Source organism: Bufo gargarizans, chromosome 8 (assembly GCF_014858855.1).
Source record: "Bufo gargarizans isolate SCDJY-AF-19 chromosome 8, ASM1485885v1, whole genome shotgun sequence".
NCBI classification, from domain to species: Eukaryota; Metazoa; Chordata; class Amphibia; order Anura; family Bufonidae; genus Bufo; species Bufo gargarizans.
The window spans coordinates 41,557,573-41,578,618 of record NC_058087.1 but is presented as its reverse complement, the minus strand read 5'-3'; the positions used below and the strand labels follow the sequence as shown (position 1 = coordinate 41,578,618).

The 21,046-nt window shown below is 34.0% G+C and overlaps 1 protein-coding gene across 50 annotated transcripts in view; it reads left to right on the top strand.

Moving 5' to 3' along the window:
* TTN (titin) overlaps positions 1 to 21,046 on the top strand; it is a 249,119-nt gene that overhangs the window by 108,744 nt on the left and 119,329 nt on the right. For 21 of the 50 annotated variants that reach the window (XM_044303133.1, XM_044303118.1, XM_044303159.1 and 18 more), the window contains 30 exons: positions 22 to 96; positions 340 to 405; positions 909 to 1,007; positions 1,173 to 1,256; positions 1,587 to 1,640; positions 2,327 to 2,401; positions 2,525 to 2,608; positions 2,764 to 3,294; positions 3,843 to 3,917; positions 4,073 to 4,156; positions 4,309 to 4,377; positions 5,484 to 5,567; positions 6,010 to 6,090; positions 8,225 to 8,311; positions 8,426 to 8,509; positions 8,596 to 8,661; positions 9,004 to 9,078; positions 9,266 to 9,331; positions 9,521 to 9,601; positions 9,731 to 9,814; positions 10,041 to 10,115; positions 10,496 to 10,576; positions 10,965 to 11,039; positions 11,128 to 11,193; positions 11,304 to 11,396; positions 11,584 to 11,667; positions 11,751 to 11,834; positions 11,969 to 12,052; positions 12,155 to 12,238; positions 14,589 to 14,669. In XM_044303133.1, coding sequence (XP_044159068.1) covers positions 22 to 96; positions 340 to 405; positions 909 to 1,007; positions 1,173 to 1,256; positions 1,587 to 1,640; positions 2,327 to 2,401; positions 2,525 to 2,608; positions 2,764 to 3,294; positions 3,843 to 3,917; positions 4,073 to 4,156; positions 4,309 to 4,377; positions 5,484 to 5,567; positions 6,010 to 6,090; positions 8,225 to 8,311; positions 8,426 to 8,509; positions 8,596 to 8,661; positions 9,004 to 9,078; positions 9,266 to 9,331; positions 9,521 to 9,601; positions 9,731 to 9,814; positions 10,041 to 10,115; positions 10,496 to 10,576; positions 10,965 to 11,039; positions 11,128 to 11,193; positions 11,304 to 11,396; positions 11,584 to 11,667; positions 11,751 to 11,834; positions 11,969 to 12,052; positions 12,155 to 12,238; positions 14,589 to 14,669 — 2,811 coding nt within the window. The remainder of the gene's footprint in view (positions 1 to 21; positions 97 to 339; positions 406 to 908; positions 1,008 to 1,172; positions 1,257 to 1,586; positions 1,641 to 2,326; positions 2,402 to 2,524; positions 2,609 to 2,763; positions 3,295 to 3,842; positions 3,918 to 4,072; positions 4,157 to 4,308; positions 4,378 to 5,483; positions 5,568 to 6,009; positions 6,091 to 8,224; positions 8,312 to 8,425; positions 8,510 to 8,595; positions 8,662 to 9,003; positions 9,079 to 9,265; positions 9,332 to 9,520; positions 9,602 to 9,730; positions 9,815 to 10,040; positions 10,116 to 10,495; positions 10,577 to 10,964; positions 11,040 to 11,127; positions 11,194 to 11,303; positions 11,397 to 11,583; positions 11,668 to 11,750; positions 11,835 to 11,968; positions 12,053 to 12,154; positions 12,239 to 14,588; positions 14,670 to 21,046) is intronic. The other 29 variants (XM_044303136.1, XM_044303119.1, XM_044303107.1 and 26 more) reach the window with 22 other exon arrangements.

Genomic DNA, 21,046 nt, shown 5'->3' with positions numbered 1-21,046 from the left:
AATTAAATAATATTCTTTAAGTGCCTGCAAAACCTGCACCAGAGGAGAAAATTCCTAGTTTCTTGCCTAAAAAAGAAGAAGCTGTGCCCGCCAAAGGTATAGCTCTTTTTTATTGTCAATAGTCTTTTTCTGTATTTTTTTTCAACTCCTAGATTTGGACTAAGATACTGGCTCACCACCTTGGGGCCTGATACATGTTTTATATTGTGTATGTGCAGAATAAGTAACAAATGAAGCCTTTGGTATATACTTTCATAATTGTAATAATATACGTTTAACTTAGAATGTAACTGAACTGGGGTTTTTCATGATATCTGACACTAAAATAATATTTTTAAGTGCCCGAAAAACCAAAGAAAATGCCTGAACCTATTTCTAAAAAGGAAGAGGCTGTTCCAGCAAAAGGTACCTTAACCTAGATTTTTTTGCAAGAATAAACCAAACCCTAAAGCCGTGCAATGCTTCTTTGATGCAGTAACAAGACTGATGTTTTTTAATGCAGTCAACAGGGTTATCCTGGTAGTATCCATGCGTTAACACTAAGTATAGCACACATGTGAAAATACTTTTCTATGCAACTACACTACATAAAAACTTAACATATAAATTGAAATATTACCATAATATTCATATATGCTTTTAAATGCAAAAAATAATGGAGGAAAGTAAGTGAGGGCAAATAGGCAAAATATGCAGTAATTTGATTTATAATATAAGCTACAAGCTTATGTAGTATATATGTAGTATGGTGTGTCTTACAAACAATATGTAATGTATGCTGTGGCTGTGTGTATATACCTTTGTCTTTTGTCATGCCTGGTATCAACACATTTTTTCATGTAATAAATGTTTATGCCTTCTACGTTGACAATATAGAGTAATCAGAGAATTCTTTTGCTATTTAAAAGTTCCTGAGAAGCCTAAGAAGGCTATTGCTGAAAAGGTACCTACACCAGCTAAGGTACCTGTTCCCGTCCCTACAACAGAAGAAGTTGCCCCACTGAAAGGTATATGTTCTGGATAATCTTAAAAATCTTAAGCATTCTTCTTCTTAAATGTAATTTTTGAAGGTGCTGCCAGATATGTTGTATCATTTTGTGTGTTTTATATGTTGTGATATGTCTAGTCATAGTGTTTTGTTTCAATTTATTAAATGTGTCACTGTGTCTTAGTACCTGAAGCTGCTAAGAAACCTAAAATTGCTGGAAAGGTCCCAATAGCTGCCCCTGAAAAACCTGAAGTTTCCCCAGCCAGAGGTACATTAAATAACTTATATATTGAACATGTTTCAAAGTTATTTTACCACCTGTTATATTAAACATCTAATTGTGCAAATATCTAATATAAATTAGGTGGGCAACCCTATACCAGACCAAAAAGTTATATACATTAATCTTAACAATGCTGATTCCCTGTACGGAAAATGGTTCATAGTGCAGAACACATTGTGTGTATTTGTTTAGCTTCCAGACTAGTGATGTGCACTGTTCTTTGAATGTCTACCAAAGTGTTCATATTAGAAGTCTGTGTTTTGTACTTGTTCTGTTTTCCCAACATATTCTTATATGAAACTCTTATGTTCCAAGTTCCTGAAGCACCAAAGAAACCAGTTCCTGAAGAAAAGATGCCACCAGCCAAAGGTATAATGCTTATGGGAACAAGCAAATACTTTAGTCTTCTACACCAAATTCAAAATAACAATACGTCCATATAAGAAAGTCATCCTTTGGGTTTTATACTAGTGTAAATTCCATCTTTATTTCCAGAATTCTTATAGATGTGTTCTTTGTTCATCAGGGAAATATGTTTTATGATATTTTGTAGCTTCAAAGAAAGTTTATACAGTCAAGCAGAAATTTTACCTCAATAGTTATACTTCTTCAATGCGTCTCGAAACATCAGTTATTTAAAAAAATATTTATTAGAAATGTCTTTCTACTACATAATATTAGGACAAGATTAAAACTGCAGTTAAACAGGATTAAAAATTAATATTAAAAAGCATGTCAAGATATTAAAATAATACAAAAAAAGTTTATAGACACCCTTCAAAATCCCTCTGTCCCAGTGATGCTAGTGTTGGAATGAAGAGGGTTTGGATTGGTGAGTGTAACTTTTTTTTATATATATATTTTAATATATTACCATGCTTTTTACCATTTATTTTTTTAACTCGGACAACTGCTTTAAGTATTGTCTTGTGTTTGTCACAATGTTCCTCCGTGTCTCTTGTACTATCTGTGACTCTTCTTTTATTAAAAATGCCTGTGAACTAGTTGTTCAGTACATGGCAAGTCCTGACCCTTACTATTAATATGTCTTAAAGTGCCTGAAATTGAAAAGAAACAAGAAGCTAAGATACGCATTGCTTCGAAAAAAGTAGAAGCCCCCGCACCAGCAGGTAGATTATGGTTTTAAAGCCTGTTCTACTTTGAATTATTTCTTTATTCTTCTTAAAAGTAACCTGTCTGTGTCTTTGTACTTTGTGTCCCATAATCTTTAAATGTGAAATTACTCTTTAAAGTACCTGGAGTTCCAACAAAAACTAGAGAAGAGGAAAAACGAGCCATAACTGTTACCAAAAAAGAAGTGATAACTCCAGTTTCAGGTACAATATTTAGTTATTTTAGGAGTAAAATATATTTTAGAGCAGTGAAAGTTATAGCAATTTTATATAGATAATATCAAGTGTTTTTTTTTTTAAATAAACCACTTGGGTACAATAATAGTACTAATATCAATGTATATTTTTTAAAATGTTAGTGGCCTCAAGAAAAGTTCAGGAAGCTCATGTAGTTGAGGTACACAGGGAAGAGAAGCCAGCACTTATTGAACCAAGTGCTTACAAGGATAAAGAAACATATGAAGAGGTATATAGAAAGAAAGAGGCCGTCTTTAAGGAACGTGTTTACCAAGAAAGAACAGAAATATATGAGGAAGAAGTTGAAGCTCCTGAAGAAGAAATTTATGAAGAGGAACCAGAAAGAGAAGAAGAGGAGATCTATAGAACACAAGAATATATTTATGAACAGGAGTATGAAGAAGAGGCCCCTGAAGAGCAATATGAAGTAGCAGCTGAAGAATATTATGTTGTTGAAGCTCCTGAAGACGTTTATGAAGAAGTCACTCATGAAGAAGAGCAATATGAAGAAATAACATATGAATCCCGAAAAGAAATCTATGAGGAGGAGGAGCCCATCTATGAAGAAGAAATTTATGAGGAACCTGATACAGGATTAATAGCAGAAAAAGAACACTTTTACAGACAAGTTGATGTGATTTATGAAGAAAAAGGTACTAGTTTTTACCTTACTATGTCTTCTATGTCACTATTTGTGTTTGTCTACCTTGTATACTATATGAATCTAAGAAGTGTAGGTACAAAAAACATTACATGTATTTTAAAGAGGTTGTCCAGGACTAGAATACAATTTCTGTTTCGTTTGCTTTTGTTTGTTTCCAGAAACAGAGTCATAAATTACTATTGGTGCTTTTCTTGTGTTGCAGTTCATCCTCTTTAAATTGGCCAAACTGCAAAACCAGACCGAGCCCATGGTCAGACAATGACTACAATACATCATAAATGTGGTGCAATCCTTGTGCGCAAAGTTTTTGACACAAATTGAGCCAAGAACTCTGGCACGTTTAGCTTAACAGTTTTTCTCATTATGCTGTATCTAGATTAACAAAAGCAGATCCTTTTTTGTTGTCCTAGACAACCCTTCAAGAGTTATGAATATAGCTATGATTTATGAACGACAAAAAATCGTAGACTTTTTTTTACTATATATATATATTTATATATATATAAAATTAACAATAATTTTATCGGTATTTTAAAGCACCAGAAAAACCTGCTGCTGTCGTTATTGAAAAGAAAGTAATCATAACTAAAAAAGATGTTCCACCAGCAAAAGGTACTAAAAAAGCTAGCTGTGGAATGAGTGTTCTTTTTGTAAATTCTCCTAGTCTTTATTTGATCCATCTTTGTGTGTCTTTGTGTTCTGGTTTGTTGAATGTATGGCTCTTTTATTCTTCCTATTTATTGAATCTTTACATCATATTTTCAAAGAACCTGAAACACCTAAAAAAGTTGCTTTAGCTGAAAAAGTGACAACTGTTGTTTCTAAGCAAGAAAAAGTTTCTGTGCAAAAAGGTATATATTAGAATTGTACTTTCTTTATGTCCTGTTTTTGTAAGCATTTGTACAGTATGTGTTGTTGCAGTCTGTGTTTCCTTGTGTATGTGTTTGTGTTAGTGACCCAACATTGCCAAGTGCCTTATTCAGTTAATTCTTTTTATAAATAGAACCAGAATTAGTTGCACCAGCTGAAAAGGTGCCCATCGCTGTTCACAAAAAAGTGCCACCAGCTAAAGGTATATATATGTTTTTATTACAGGATGATTTTAAAGGGGTTTTCCGGAAACTTTAATATTGATGACCTTTCTTCCTACATAAGTAAATAGGAACTAGCGATCCCATTACAGTGAATGGGATGGCCGCTAACTACACCTGCTCACCGCTGCAATTTTGATGGAGAGCAGGTAAACAATAAAGGGAAGGCTGTGCTCGCATGGAGCATGGCCTTCTCTTCAACCAGCTGATTGGTGGTGGTGCTAGATGTCGGACCCACACGAATCTGATATTGATGCAGTATCCTGAGGAAAGGTCATCAATATTAAAATCCCAGAAAACCCCTTTAAGCATTAGCGTTAGCAGGTAAAACTATTCATCTACCAGGTTACATCTTTATATAAAACTATATATCATTTAAGATAAATTGAGGGGCATTTTCTAAGCGAATAGTGGCATAAAAAAATTATGGTGCACGTAATAACTTCTGACTTTTTAGGCTTCTCATCACTTCAGAAAGGGGATAGGGCTTAGTGAGAGGGGCGGGAGTTTGCAAGACCCATCAAATTTACTATAACTTTCCTCTAACTTACCCCAGAAACTATTATAGCTGATGTCTGTGACAGCTTCTGGCTGGCATAAACTTCACTTTATGGTGCACAGCAGGGCAGAGATGGGCCTAATTTATTAATAAATTAGGTGCATCTCAAGTCAGTGCAGGTAGACCAAGACTGGTTTATGGGTACATCAGTTTTGATAAATTTCTCCCATTGATTTATTTAATATTATGTTACTTATATATGAAATAGTCATAGTAACAGAGTGACGTGGTTTATAAGGCTGAAAAAAGACATCTGTCCATCCAGTTCAGCCTGTTAACCTGCTAGTTGATCCAGAGGAAGGCAAAATATATGTAAGTCATAATATATTTTAATATTTTACAGCTTTGCGATGCTGTACACACATGATTGAAATCATGTATTCATTATATATGTTGTATCATAGTGAGTTGAGCAACCAGGCAGATTATCTCTTTAAGTACATTCAGTGTACTTTCCACAGTTTTGTTGTGTGTTCTTTGTCTTCTTTATACTCTTGAAATATCTTAAGTGAACTAATCTCTTCAAAGTTCCTGAAGAGCCCAAGAAACCTGTCCCAAAAAGAAAGGAAGCTATTACTGTGTCTAAGAAAGAAGAAATTGTACATGTTAAAGGTATATGAGCTCTTCATGCTAATAGGCACTCATTCAACCCATTTTAATTCTTTACTGATATTATCCTCATCGAAGTTATTGTGATCATTGTCCTGCTCCATATTGTCTTTTATGTTAAAATTCTTGGTGTTTTCACACTTCTATCTTTTACTGATTATATCTTCATTATTCTTATTATCATTATTGTCCTGCTCCATGCTATCGTCTTAAAATTCTTACGGTGTTCTGACACTTGTCTTTTACTCAGATTATTTTCATTATCGTCACCATTGTCATGTTCCATGTTGTCTGCTGTCTTAAAAATCTTAAGATGTTTTGACATCTCCATCTTCATAACTAACTAGACCTTTTCTTTCAATGCAGGAAAAATGTTTCTTGTTGTATGTCTAACCTTTTTATCATGTAACATCTTAAATGGCTAAACATTGCTATATTTTTAAAGTTTCTAAGGACATTAAGAAGCCCATTCCAGAAAAAAAGGTAGAAGAGGAAGCTCCAACAGTAAAAATGCCACCAGCCAAAGGTAGTTCAGTAGTTTTTATCTACTCTATACAAATACATTATATATAAATAGTAGTATAAATAAATGAAATATTAACATTAAAGAAGTTAGTCAGAAGAAACAATAGATTACAATATGTTCATAATAAGTTTATTTCTATCACCACTTAACTAGATGTAAAGAATATACGTAAAAGTAAATATGACTTTTTTTGGTGCATGGGCCTTGTGTCAGATATCCTTTCAAAAGTTAAACTTATACAAATACTTGTAAGATGGTTAATAATAAAAAACCCTGATAATTAAAACTCACATTCCGCAAAATATAATCACAAATAGATATATATTTTTATTGCAATATTACAATTTTTTAATATATACAACATACAACAGCTATGATTTTAATTGATGGCTAGTTATTGGTAGCCATTTGATTAAATGGGTTCTCCCATTTTGGTCCACAGTAGACACCAGTCTGTGGAGATGGAGTTAAGGGAATGGCCAAGAGTCTTTTGCGCCATGTTTCTGCTACTACCATAGTAGTAAATGGGACAAACAGCATAGCTATAGAGACAGCGTAGCTTGTTGTGCTATGCTGTTTGTATAATTCCCATTCACTGCTATTGGAGATACAAAAACAGTATAGTAATAACCGCTTGGCTTCACTATAACTCTGGCCATCCTGAGCTGACCTTACTCTGGGTTAGTCTCATCTTGACAATAAAAGACCAAAATGATACAACCCCTTTAAAGCTATTATTGCATACTATATAGTTATAATTTCAAGCTTTGAATATTATAGCGTAAGATAACCTGTAGATTCTTAGTGAATTTATACAGTATTTTTCCCACAACTGCTTTATTTATTTGAGCATCATTTTAAAGTTTAAACATACATTTATTTTCTATTAAATATAATATCTTGCTTTATTTATTTTTCCAAGTTATATCCTACATTATAGCCAGGGGCTGCATTCACAATTCCATTTTTCTTCATTGAAAACTTCCAGCAATCTCACTTTATGCTGTAGACATTTAGTTGTACCTACATTAAATCCATGGTATTATAAAGTCTCATTTCCTGGAACATTGGGAACTTTAAAGGGGTTTTCTCAGAGTTTTACACTGATGACTTTTCCTTAGGATAGGTCATCAGTATCTGATTGATGGTAGTCTGTTTCCCAGAACTCCCAATTATCAACAGTTTGAAGATTCCATGGCGCTCACTGGAGCTTACCCTAGGTCAGCGTACCTGTTCATTAGTCATGTGACCAAGGTGCAGCTCAGTTCTATTCGAGTGAATGGGACTGAGCTGAGATACCAAGCACAGCCACAATCCAAAGGGTGCCGCTGTGCTTGATAAGCTGAAAGCAAATAGCTGATTGATGAAGGGTTCCTGGAAATGGACCTCCACCAATCAGAAACTGATGACCTATCCTGAGTATCGGTTATCAGTATAAAACACTCAGAAAAATCCCTTTAAAAATGTGAATGCAGCTCCAGAAAGGTAACCTGTAACTCAGTGAGATGCAATGCAATGTATTGTACAAACTCACTCAACATATTATATAGATTAATTTAAATATGAGCAGTAAAAAAATGTGTTCTTTAGGTGGACTATTTGATCTGTTCATGTACATATATTATTTGTTTTGAGAGCTTAGTAGCCATATTTCACTACAGATTACAGATGGAGATTCTGGCACGTTATCTAATAAAAGTGATGACTGTGTTAAGCTAGTTGCACACTAGCAGCAGCAATTACTCTGCATTACAGCATAGACAGAAGTATGTAAAGCTCCATACTGCTCCATTAATGGGCACTGGGCGTGCATATTTGCCAGAATGCAGCCAGATCTGTGCCGTTCCCATTATAGTTAATGGGACTGGACGGAGCATTAAAAAACTTCCGAAGTGCACAGAGATCCGACAGGCTGTTCCCTGATCGCCACTGCTAGTGTGCATTGGAAGCGGTCAACTTGACTTTTTCTGGTGCTAATTAACATGCGCAGGAATATTTATTTTAACATGTGGAGTTTGTATTTTAATTTTCTTTCTTAGTTTCTGTGTAATATACCTATGCTTGTCACATATACACACACATATATTTGTTTTTTTAATTGCAAAAACCAATGGGAAATACTGTATCTTTTAAGTGCCTGAGAAACCAAAGGTAGCTGCACCTGAAGAAAAAATACCAGCTCCTGCTGCAAAGAAGGAAGCTGCTCCTCCTCCTAGTGCAGGTATATGAGCATAACTTTATTCATTTTACTCGAAATTGTGTTTTGTGTTCTGTTGCACTACTTCTTTCTAGAGTAGGGTTTCTCTAAAACAAACACCATACTGTATTTTTTAAGCATCAGACGTGCATAAGCGAGCAGTCCCAGATGAAAAGATTCCAGCAGCTATACCTAAGAAGGAGGAGGTCCCTGCTCCTAAAGGTATATTCCTTACTCATCTCATACGCTTTGGTAAAGCAATTTGGCTGTTCTTACATGTTTCTAAAATTCAAATCCTATCCTTAAAGTACCCGAAATTCCCAAGAAAGTTGTTCCTGAAGAAAAAATTATTCCTGAAGTGCCTGCTCCTAAAGGTAGTAAATCTTTTGTAGGCTGATTAGCATACCTTTTACATCTTAACTATCTTTCAAATCTTAATTTTAAATTACCTCACATTCATATCTTATTTTTTTTTATGTTTGTCATTGTGTATTAATATCTATTTAACGTCTACATTAATATGGCCATTATAAAATCTTACTTATAGTTATTGTGACAAGGATCAATACAATTGACCTGTCTTCTTATAATGATATTAGCTAAAATGTAATATGTTTGTGTTTTTTAAGGGTATACAGTGTTGGTGTGGTTTGTATAAAATGTGAATGTTATAAGGCTTTTAAAGCCATTCTTATGAATGCATGTGGTGTTTTTAGTGCCTGAAGTGACCAAAAAAGTAGAAAAAGTACCTACTCCAGTGGCCAAAAAGGAAGAAGCACCACCAGCCAAAGGTACTTTTATTTTTGGCGACTTAAGCATACATTTATGTTAGGCGTACTGCTTGTTTTGTATCTGTACCTTTCATAAACTGTACAAAATATGTTGTGCCATATAAGTGAGCTTTGTCCTGTGTGCATATATGTTGTGTAAATGTAATCCATCTTAAATTAAAAAAAATATGAAACCTTGATTTTAAAGTGATAGAAAAGCGTAGAAAAGAAGTTCCAGAGCCAAAAGCCCCTGTGGAAGCTCCACCTTTTAAAGGTATATTAAGTGTTTCCTATAAAGGCTAAGCTCTAATTTGAATAGCTTTTTCTTACATCCCTACTTTATCTTCATATACATGTATAACCTAATAACAGAATAATATTTATATAGTGGTTGTGTATAGTCAAATACACACAGTTGACTACTTAAGAACCCAATGGTTTAAACAAGTCATTGCTTTTAAAGTGCCTGAACTAAAGAAGCCTACACCTGTAGAAAAAGTGCCAGTTCCCACTCCTAAAAAAGAAGAGGTCACACCTGCCAAAGGTATACCTCTAAATATAAGTTTATAATTATGGATTTTTGTTTCTGTCATACTATTTTGTTTGTTTAATGTTGTGTAGTCCATGTCCCAAATTTCCCCCAAATCTTAACATATGTAAAATGTTTTTAAAGTGCCAGAGCCACCTAAGCGTTTTATGCCAGAAGAGAAAGCACCAGAGCCAAAACCTAAAAAAGAGGAGGCACCTCCAGTTAAAGGTATACACTATACTCTTAAAAGTGCCAGTCTTTAATCTCTTATTTTCTGTACAACTATGTCATGTCTTAAACTGTGTTTTTATAAGATTTATATGTTGTCTTATTCTTCTTTATAAAATCTTACAGTTTTTTTTGTTTTCTTTGTTATTACTGTACTTTGTTCTTCTTACTGTATTGGTGTTTGGGTTGTTGTTTGTTCTTAAAACAAATATAATATTCTTTAAAGTGCCCGAAGCACCTAGAAAGATTATTCCTGAGGCAAAAGTGACAAAGGTCATTCCAGAAGCACCACCTGCCAAAGGTATATAAAATGTTGACTCCTTCAATAATGCATTCTGTCTCTATGTATATGTGGATTTATTTTAAATATTTCATCTGGGATGTGATAACCAAAATGCAAACAGCAGATTTTTAACATTTAGCTAAATGTGCATCCTTACAAATGGTGTAGTATTGTTGGATGTGCATGAACATAAGTCTCATTGCACAGGCACAGCAAATCCCAGATTAAATACAAATTTAACATATACATTCTGCTTTGTGTTTTAACGTAGAGTCATACAGTAATACTGGAGTGTAACGTAATAGATGACCACAATTGTTTGTTACGTTCTTTCAAATACTAATTTGTCTTGAAAAACAATAATTTCAACTTAGTAAGTAATAATAATATCTTTAAAGTGCCTGAAGTCTGGAGACCTGCTTCACCAGAGGCAGAAGAGATTATAGAATTACCTAAAAAGACAGTAACGCCAGTTAAAGGTATTCATCAAAAGTAATCTTTGTTACTAACATCTTCATACCTGTATGTCTTTTTAACTGTTGTCAGCCTTTATAAAGTATGTCATTATTATAGTTAATTTGAGCTACTTGATCTAAGTAACCTTTCCACATGTGTCCACGTTAATACATAGTTACACAGGCTGTGAAAAGGCACAGTGTCCATCAAAGCCAACTTTTCTCTGACCTAAATGGTCAACCCAGAAAATGGCAAAAATATAGCCAGGAGAAAAGATTATGCACAGACCCAATGATGTCAAATAATAATCATTGATTTTTATATGGTCCTTATTAGGTCCTTATTATTTCCCATAGTAAATATTATGTGTTTTAGTATTGATGGTGTTAGTAAAATATACAATCTTTTTAGTGCCAGAACTACCAAAGATGGCAGTTCCTGAAGAAAAAGTTATGATAATACATAAGAAACCAAAGCCTACTGCAGGTACACATAGCTTATAACACTTTGTGTGTTCTATTTTTGTGTTGTCTTCTGTACAGAAAAAAACTAAACTCTTACTAATATCTTTAAGTGCCTACAGAGCCAGAGGATAAAGTGATTCTAAAGCCTGTTAGAAAAGAGGTACCACAGGCCAAAGGTACAGAAATGTGTACTATAACAATGTAGTGTTATAGTCATATATTGCTGGAGCCTATAATGTTTCCTGTTTAAGATGCGGTTGCTAAAATTTGTATATTTACTTTCAAGCACCAGAGCCCCCCTCTAAAGTCGTAGAGCAGAAAAAACCTACCCCTATCACTAAGAAAGACATTCCAACTGCTCCCCCTCTACCTCCTAAAGGTATTGCTTTTATTAACATTTCTATAATGAAATGGCATGGGAGTCTTATTATATATACCTCTATATATACATAATAAATAAAAATGTTGCCATTTGCCTATATAATTCAATGCTTGCTGGTTAGTTAAGTCTAGAGTATAGAATCATGTATGTAATAGATGCTTTATACTCTATTTATGTTTTAAAGCCCCTGAATTACCAAAGCAAATAGCCTTAAAACAACAGGAGCCAACACCAACACCCAGAAAAGATATTGCCCCACCATTTAAAGGTACAACAGCTAAACATTAAGACCTCCTTATTATTTTTTAAAGAGTGTACAAATAAACATATAATATCCACATTCCTTTAAAGTGGCTGAGGTTCCAGAAGAATTGTTGGAAGAAAAAAAGGCAATCTTTATTCATAAAAAGGAAGAAGTAGTTACGGCTTATGAAGGTAGATATTTGTAGACATTAGAACTTTGTTTTGTCACATTTAATAGCATTCTTTATTATCTAGCCAGCCTATATGTGTTTGTGTGTCATTATATGATAGTATAAAAATCTTAAGAGCAGCTAATATCTTTTAAGTGACTGAAGAGGTGATACCATTTACCGAAGAAATTGAGATTCTTCCTCCTACTGTGGAAAGAAAACCTGTTCCACCTAAGAAAGGTATACTTTCCTTCTTCTGTATGAATATAATTTCATGTCATAAATGTCAATAATCTATGTTGTTTAGTTCACTGTTGCTAAAGTCATACTAATATCTTTAAGTACCTGAGATTCCTCAAGAGGTTCCTCAACAGGAAAAAGTGTTCCATAAAACTTCTAAAAAAGAACCTGCCGCTCCTTCAAAAGGTACACAGCTTTGTGGTTATGGTCCACCATGTATGCCTGTGTCTGTCAATGAATAGGGACTGTGTTGTTGTGTTCTTTCTTTGTTCTCTTGCTAATGTCTTACTAATATCTTGATTTCTCAAGAAATAACCCAACGGGAAAAAGTGCATCTCATTCCACCTAAGAAAGGTGTTGCTACTTCTAAACAAGGTATATTAAACCTTATTCATGGCAAACTATATATTTGAAACAACCTATGTGTATGTGTATAGTGTGGGTATTATAAGTTTTGTTGTTAAGCACTCTTAAAATTCTTACTAATATCTTTAAAGTTCCGGATACTATCCAAGAACATTTTGAAGAAGAGAAGCTGTCTTATTCACTACACAAAAAAGTTACCCCAATTTCACAAGGTATATATCACTTGTTATATGAGTGAAATCTTTATATTGAGCAAGGAGTTTGCTAACTGTATCTTCAACCCCACATTTCTTTACCTTTATAAATTACTTCAGAAGAGAAAATTGAGGTTAAAGGCCCCCAAAGAAAGGCAGTTCCCTCTGTTGAAGGTATGATAATTTAATAATAAGATTTGCACTTAGGCAACCTGTGGTTTTATGTTTTAAACCCCAAAATGACACTACTTTCTTTAATGACAGAATTATTAAAGAGAGAAGAAGAAAAAATGCACATTGTAGCACCCCAAAAAATAATATTCACTGAAGGTACATACATTTACATACATAAATTGAATTAGAGGTTACAATGTATGCTAAATGAATTACTGAATATAGTATATCTTTTTAAAGAAATTATAAAGCTTCCTCATTCTGCTGAAGAAGAAATGTCTCCTCTTTCAATTCCCACAAAAGTAGCTCCAGCTCCTAAAGGTATATTGTTTGCTAGTGACTAGAAATTAGAAATTAGTTATAACCAGATTTTAACTAAAACTATACTAAAATGTTTTAAGTGCCAGAGGTTTCTAGAAAAATAGAAGAAAAAGTTACAAAGGTTGTCACCAAAACAGCAGATCATCATGTGGAAGGTAGAATTTTGGTTTCTAAATTATAGCATCTAGGTAGAGTTGAAAACAGATGCTAACTCCAAAGTTATTATTAATTTCTTTAAAGTTCCCGAGGCTCCTAAGAAGTTGACAACAGAAGAAAAAGTACTAAGGGCTAAGAAAGAAATAAAGCCAGCTATTAAAGGTATATTCACAATTGTATCAAAAAGAAAATAGTAGGTAAGATAGTAAATACTTTAGTTAGAGATAGATCACTAAAAAAAACACTGCTATCTGTTTAATAGCAGAGGTGTCCAAAAAGGCAGAAGAGAAGCCTACAGAGATTGTGTCCAAGAAAGAATTAGTTCATCAAATCAAAGGTAGATAATATTAACACCACAAAATATACAGAATATTGAATGGCTGAAAGAAATTACTAACTCGTGGACTTAAACTAATATCTTTGAAGTTCATGAGATGCCTAAGAAGTTTGTGAAAGAAAAAGATATCTCAAGGATTGAAAAGGAAGAAAAAACAACATTTGAAGGTATACTAGCTAATAACGAGGTGCTACATAACAATTTGCTTTAACAATAATTAGAAAATTAATACAAGGCCTTAATGTCCCCTCTAATCCAATGATAATCCTTTTTAGAGCTAAACAGATAGGTAATTGTAAGTAGGCAATTTCAATACAATTCCATTGGTTGTTAGGCAGATGATGTTTAGCTCAATGTTAGTCTGTCACTAGGTTGACAGCAGTAAAGCAGTTTAGGGTTTTTTATGCCATTTCCGTTTGCCATCTCATCAAATTAATAATCAGAAGCTTCTAAAAAGGAATTTAGATGAAGAACATATTTAATGTAGCATTTTGAAGTATCTTACAAACTGATATTAATAAATAAAAGAAAGAAGACTATTAACATATAAGCACAATATATGTGAATGCTGCTTATAAGGATGTTTTCTCAGAAAAAGTATCTATAATAGATCAATTATTCAAAATCAGAAATTGATGTTTATGGCTAAATATGAATTTTAAAACATTTTTATCCAAATCTATATAGCGCTAAATCTATTTAGGCTATGTGTAAGGATTGCCTTGTAGTACAAGCCAGAAAGCACATATTTAGCATTTACTAAATACATAAGAGATATTGATTTACTGTAAGAATTTAAAAGTAATAAAATTAAAATTGATATTTTAAAGAACTGGAGAGCTCAGAGGAAGAGGAATTTCCTGTCCATGTTCTTGAAAAAGAATATATTTACATGCCTGGTATGTCACCCATAAAGTGTAAAATCGAAATTATTTACAATAAAAAGATTTAAATATAATTCAACTAAATATGTGTATATATTTTAAAGAACCAGAGGAGCCAAAAGAACTTCTAATAGAAGAGGAACACCTAACAATTTTTGAACAGAAAATAACCTCCCATGTGGAAGGTAAACAGCATTGTAATTTAGAACTTCTTTGTATTATAGACAATAGATTTTCTGTGTTTTGCACTCCACTTAGTATTTTACTAAACTAGTTACTAATATCTTTAAAGAACTGGAGCATCCAAGAGCAAAAACACCTCCTGAAGAAAAAGTGCGGATAAAAGTGCACAAACAGAAAGCAGCACCTGCGACAGAAGGTATACTGCTAGTTGTATTTTGTTTACCTGTTTTATACAAAACTCTTTATAGCTAGGTTGCTTTCAAGTACTAATATTAAACTAATATCTTCATGATAAGAAGAACTACGAAAGAAACCAACAGTCAACAAGAAGACAGAGAGTTCTAGAATAAAAATATCTTCTCTCATAGAAGGTATAGCATCATGTATCTACCAATAACAAATTTTATTTTGACATTACTATTAGTATTGAGCAAATCGAAGTTAAGCGAAATGAGTTAGTTCCATATTTCAGGAAAAAATGTATTCGCCGCAAATTCAAATTTCCTGGCGCTTCGTGCCAACGAATCAATTTTTTCTGAAATGGTGGTAAAAAAATACATAGTCACCTTATCTATCTGCTCGTGGAGAGGTCGTTACAGCCATCTTGATTTAAGAAAACACAACAAATATCACGCACGCTGACATGTGACGTCACCATGTCATCAGGCTGGCCGGGTGAGGTGACGTCATCAGTAATAACATCACCATGTCCATCCAGCACATGTGAGATTTGGGGCGTTTTCTTCAATCAAGATGGCCACATTAACCTAGAACATCTAACAATTATTGAACTGAAAAAAGCCTCCCCAGAGGAAAGTAAATAGTATTTTAATTTGTAACTTCTCTGTTTTATAGACAATAAATTTTGGTACACAGTTTTTTTCAGTATTTTACTAAACTAGTTACTAATATCTTTAAAGAACTGGAGCATCCAAAAGGAAAACCACCTCCTGAAGAAAAAGTGCGGATAAAAGTGCACATGCATAAAGCTGCACTTGAGCCAGAAGGTATACTGCCAGTTTTATTTTGCTCAATTGTTTTATACAAAACTTTTTATAGCTAGTTCATTTTCAAGTACTAATATTAAACTAATATCTTCATAAAAAGAACTACCAAAGAAAACAACAGGCAACAAAAAAACAAAAAAGAGAAATTTCCTATTGCATAGATGGTATAGCATCATGTATATACCAATAATTTATTTTATTAAGACATTACTCATATTGTGAGGACATAATAACATCCAACTATTTTTAAAATAGAAAGGGTCTCAGAAAACTTTCATATATTGTACTATATAATGATTATTCTATAGTCTTTCTAGAAAAAATATTTACATTTATATTTTTTTCTACATACATTCTAAAAAGTAATCTCCTAAGTAAAACAATAGAGAATTGCCCATAGCAAGCAAATAAATAACTTAATTCTTTATTTAGCTTGCATTGGCAAAATAACCACTAATATTTGATTGACTGCTATACTCAACTTCACTTCTTTTTGTTTATGTAGCTAGTGTTGAGTGAAGCAAAGTATTCAAAGCAAAATTCGATCCAAAGTTTAAGAAAACTTTGATTCCATAATGAATCCAAATTTTCACGCGCTTCATGGTAAAGAATTAGTTTTTTCTAAAATGGCAGCTGCACGTGTTACAAAGTGAAAATAAGAAGTGTGGGAATACGAGATCACACATAAGGACATGCAGCCAGCCAATCCGCAGATATCCATCCCATGTGATGTCATAGCTCTATAAATCCCTTATCCTATGCAGTCTCTGCCATTGTCCTGTTAGCTGAGCAAAGGTAGAGATGTGGCAAGTGCTCATGCGCTAGGGAGTGTGCAGGGAGACTTATGCTGCATCAGTTTTATTTATTTATTCCTACTGTACATTTACTTATTCCTACATAAGCCTTTATTATTCCAGTGCCAAAGTGCCAACCAATACCATCCGGTCTGCACTACTTATGGGAGCCAGGTTTTAATGATGACCATCTTTTGCTGGCTTTACTTCTTCCAAATCATCCTTCAAAATAATCTCCATGTCCTAGAAAAGTCAGCAAGATGCAAATAGTGGAGGAGCTGCATTTTCCTCATGACATATTCTCATTGATATTAGATGATGTGGAACAGGAGGAAAAGCAGGTAGCAGAAGAAGGGCTCCCACCTATACGCCAGGAGAGCACTGGGGTTGAAGAAGTGGGTGTGCCTTAGTTGATTAATATTTAGTCTTTACTGTCAAATAACCTGCAGTAGATTGTAGGTAAGAACAGCAATAATATGTATAGTGTCCCCCAACCTAACCAGCCAAACCCCATACCAGCAACATCCCCTGTTGAAAGGTGTCGTGCGGCTATTAACAATGAAAAAGGACTATACACTGTGGTCTTCATTGTTAAATGAAAGGCAGCTGCGGGCTAATTGGCTGCATGGTTTTTCACCACAGTATGGCCACTCAGTGTGGCCGTACCCTAAGGAAGAGTGGCCTGGCTATACCTGATTTTCACCGATTTGTGACAAATTCATTTGTAACTAATTAAATTTCTTAGCTAACTCCGGCAAAGTTACGGAATCAAATTTTTCTAAACTTTGCTTATCTCTAGTTATCCCATATCCTGCTATATCTGGAATGCACATTTCTAAATATAGAACTTGAAAGAAAGTGTTAAAAAATGATATTGAAAAACTACTATACCAGATAGCTCATGTAGAATGTAAAACACAATTATATATTTTCATTTTAGCCAGTTAATCATTAAAACCTATATATAAAATTTGCTACTCTATAGTGGTAACGTATCAGTAATAATTTGTGTCAGTCCATAACGCTAAAAAAATATTAAAATATGAAATTCCTAGCCTGTTACACCGAAAGGAAAACTAGAAATCGGTGTAGCTACGCAACAATTGACTTTTGAATTAGAAGGTATGGTCTAATCTTTCAAATACTCTTCGATCTAGTCATTAAAACATCAACAAGATTACTAATTCCATATGTGTATATAATACTTATAAAAATAATATACTTTACTTACTAGATGTTCCAAAAAGAATAACTTTCAAAGAAGCTCCAAAACCAATTGTAATTGAGAATGGAGAAGTTTCCAGCAGAGAAGGTATATAGTCAGCACTACCATTCTTTGTATTCATTCACAACAGAAAACATTAAAAGTTATAATAAAAATAGAAGCCAATTTCCATGTTTATGTTTTGTAATAATCAGTCTTCCCATTTCATTGGAAAGTTGGCCTTCGTAAAGAAAATATTGTATCGTCCACTATAACCATTAAATCATGATCTGTAAAATGTTTACTCACAAACCAAAATACAAAACTTTAGCTAAGCTTTTATTTAAAGGGATTATGTCACCTACATCATGGTTATTGAGGTAAAGAGATTGCCTAACAACAAATTGTACCTTATCCCTAAGAGTAGCTTTGTTTCAGAGATCAGGGTTTTCTATCTTCTGAAAAATCTGTTAATTCGGTATGCAAATGAGGTGCCCAGAGGGATGTGATTTTCGTAGAAAGGAGCCCAGGAGAAGTGCATTACTGGGCTTGGCGCATGACCATTTTCAGAGTTGAGGTTGATTCCTTCAGTGGGACTCTCCGTGTGCAGGTGCAGGCACTGTTTGGCACTGCCATGCACAAGAATTTGTTGCAGTGCAGCAGGGAAAGGTCTTGTATGTGACATAGCAATGGGGTAGATGGACACATTGCAGCAGAGGGCATCATTTTAGAACACAGAGGAGGAGGCTTGGGCACCAACAGGAAGCGTGCCTAGGCTCCTTCATATGAAAATAATGCCCCTCTGGGCACCTTAAATTGGTTAATTTGCATATCAAACAGTTTTTTCAAAAGATAGGAAACCCCAATTGCCAAAACAAAGGTACATTTGAGAAGAAAAGTACTATGTGCTATTAAGAAATAGCTTAACTTCAATAGCCATAATGTAAGTGACAGATTCACTTGAATATATGTCACAAAGAGACCTATCAATGAAGACAAGGCAAAAATTACCGTAACTCAGAAAGTGGATACTTCCCAAGTGGAAGATAAATTGTAATATATTTCCTGCTATAATCATATCAACCCCCAAAAAATATTCTATAGTAATATAATAATGTTTTTTTAATATATTTAAAATAGTTAAGACCAAAGAAAAACAGATTCCTCAGGAGATGCCACAAATGACTAAATCTAAAAAAGAAGTTGGTCTTCTTAAAGAAGGTACTGTACTGTATGTTATACAATATAACTTCTACTTTAATCATTAGCTCATCATCTCAAAAATATTTATTCATAAACCAAAATACTAATTTTAAACTAATATCTTATCTAGTAGATATCACAAAGAGGCCTATTAGAGAAGATGAGACAAAAATTACTGTACCTAAGAGAGAAGATACTTCCAAATTGGAAGGTAAATTGTAATTTTTTTTCTTGCTTCAACCATATCAACCACACAAAATATTCAATAGCAACACCGCAGGAGAAATGCTAGCACAGGCTTCCAGTATCCATAGTTTCAGGTGCTGCACATCTCGTATCTTCACAGCATATGCAAAAATTTATAAGTGGTCAGAAACTTGTAAATAACTCATGAAAGAATAAAGTTACGTTAAAACCAAGCACACCATTGTTTTTGTGAAATTCCCAATAAGTTTCATGTTTCTCATGACCCTCTTCCTATTGAAAAAACTAAAGTTGGATTCAAAATGCCCGACTTCAAAATGGCTGCAATGGTCACCACCCTTCTTGAAAAGTTTCCCCCCTCATATATACTAATGTGCCACAAACAAGTTAATATCACCAATCATTCCCATTTTATTAAGGTGTATCCATATAAATGGCCCACCCTGTAGTTAAGACCAAGGAAAGACTAATTCCTCAGGAGATGCCACAAATAACTAAATCTAAAAAAGAACTTGGTCTTCTTAAAGAGGACCTTTCATTGGTCCAAACATTGTAAGATAACTATCTGGACATGTAGAGCGACACCCAGGGATCTCACTGCACTTACTATAATCCCTGGGCACCGCTCCGTTCGCCCACTGTGGCCCTGTTAACTTTCCCCATACTGTATGGAAATTGCTACTATCGGTAAGCCAGGGAGGAGTCTGCCCTGTTTCTCCCTGGGCGTTCCTTCACCCTGGCTGTAGCGCTGTCCAATCACAGCTCAGAGCTCATAGCCAGGGAGAAAGAAATCTCCCAGGCTGTGAGCTCTGCACTGCGATTGGACAGTGCTACAGTCAGGGAGAAGGAACGCCCAGGGAGAAACAGGGCAGACTCCTCCCTGGTTTGCTGATAGCAATTACCATACAGCAAGAAGGTAACGGGGCCACAGCGGGCGAACAGAGCGGCTCCCAGGGATAATAGTAAGTGCAGTGAGATCCATGGGCACCGCTCTACATGTCCAGATAGTTATCTTAAAATGTTCAGAGCTCTTTAAAAAAGGTACTGTATGTTATACAATATACCTTCTTCAACCATTAGCTCATCTTCTCAAAAATATTCACTTACAAATAAAAATACACATTTTTAGCTAATATCTTATTTAATAGATATCACAAAAAGACCTATCCCAGACAACAAGCCACAAATTACTGTAGCTATGGGAAAAGATACTTCCCAAGTAAAAGGTAAATCTAATTTATTTCATGCTATAATCACATCAACTACCTAAAGATATTCTATTGTAATATAATAATGATATTTTAATATATTTAAAATAGTTAGGACCAAGGAAAGACTGATTCCTCAGGAGATGCCACAAATGACTAAATCTAAAAAAGAAGTTGGCCTTCTTAAAGAAGGTGCTTTATGTTATACAATATACCTTCTTCTTCAACCATTAGCTCATTATCTCAAAAATATTCACTTACAAATCAAAATACTAACTTTTAGCTAATATCCTATTTAATAGATATCACAAAAAGGCCTATCAAAGAAGACAAGCCAAAAATTACTGTAACTCAGAGAGTGGATACTTCCCAAGTGGAAGGTAAATCTAATTTATTTTATGCTATAATCATACCAACCACCCAAAGATATTTTATAGTAATTTAATAATTATATTTTAATATATTTAAAATAGTTGAGACCAAGGAAAGCCTGACTCCTCAGGAGATGCCAGAAATGACTAAATCTAAAAAAGAAGTTGGTCTTCTTAAAGAAGGTACTGTATGTTATACAATATACCTTCTACTTCAGTCATTAGCTCATCTTCTCAAAAATATTCACTTACAAATCAAAATACTAATTTTTAGCTAATATCTTATTTAATAGATATCACAAAAAGACCTATCCCAGATGACAAGCCAAATATTACTGTAACTCAGAGAGTGGATATTTCCCAAGTGGAAGGTAAATCTAATTTATTT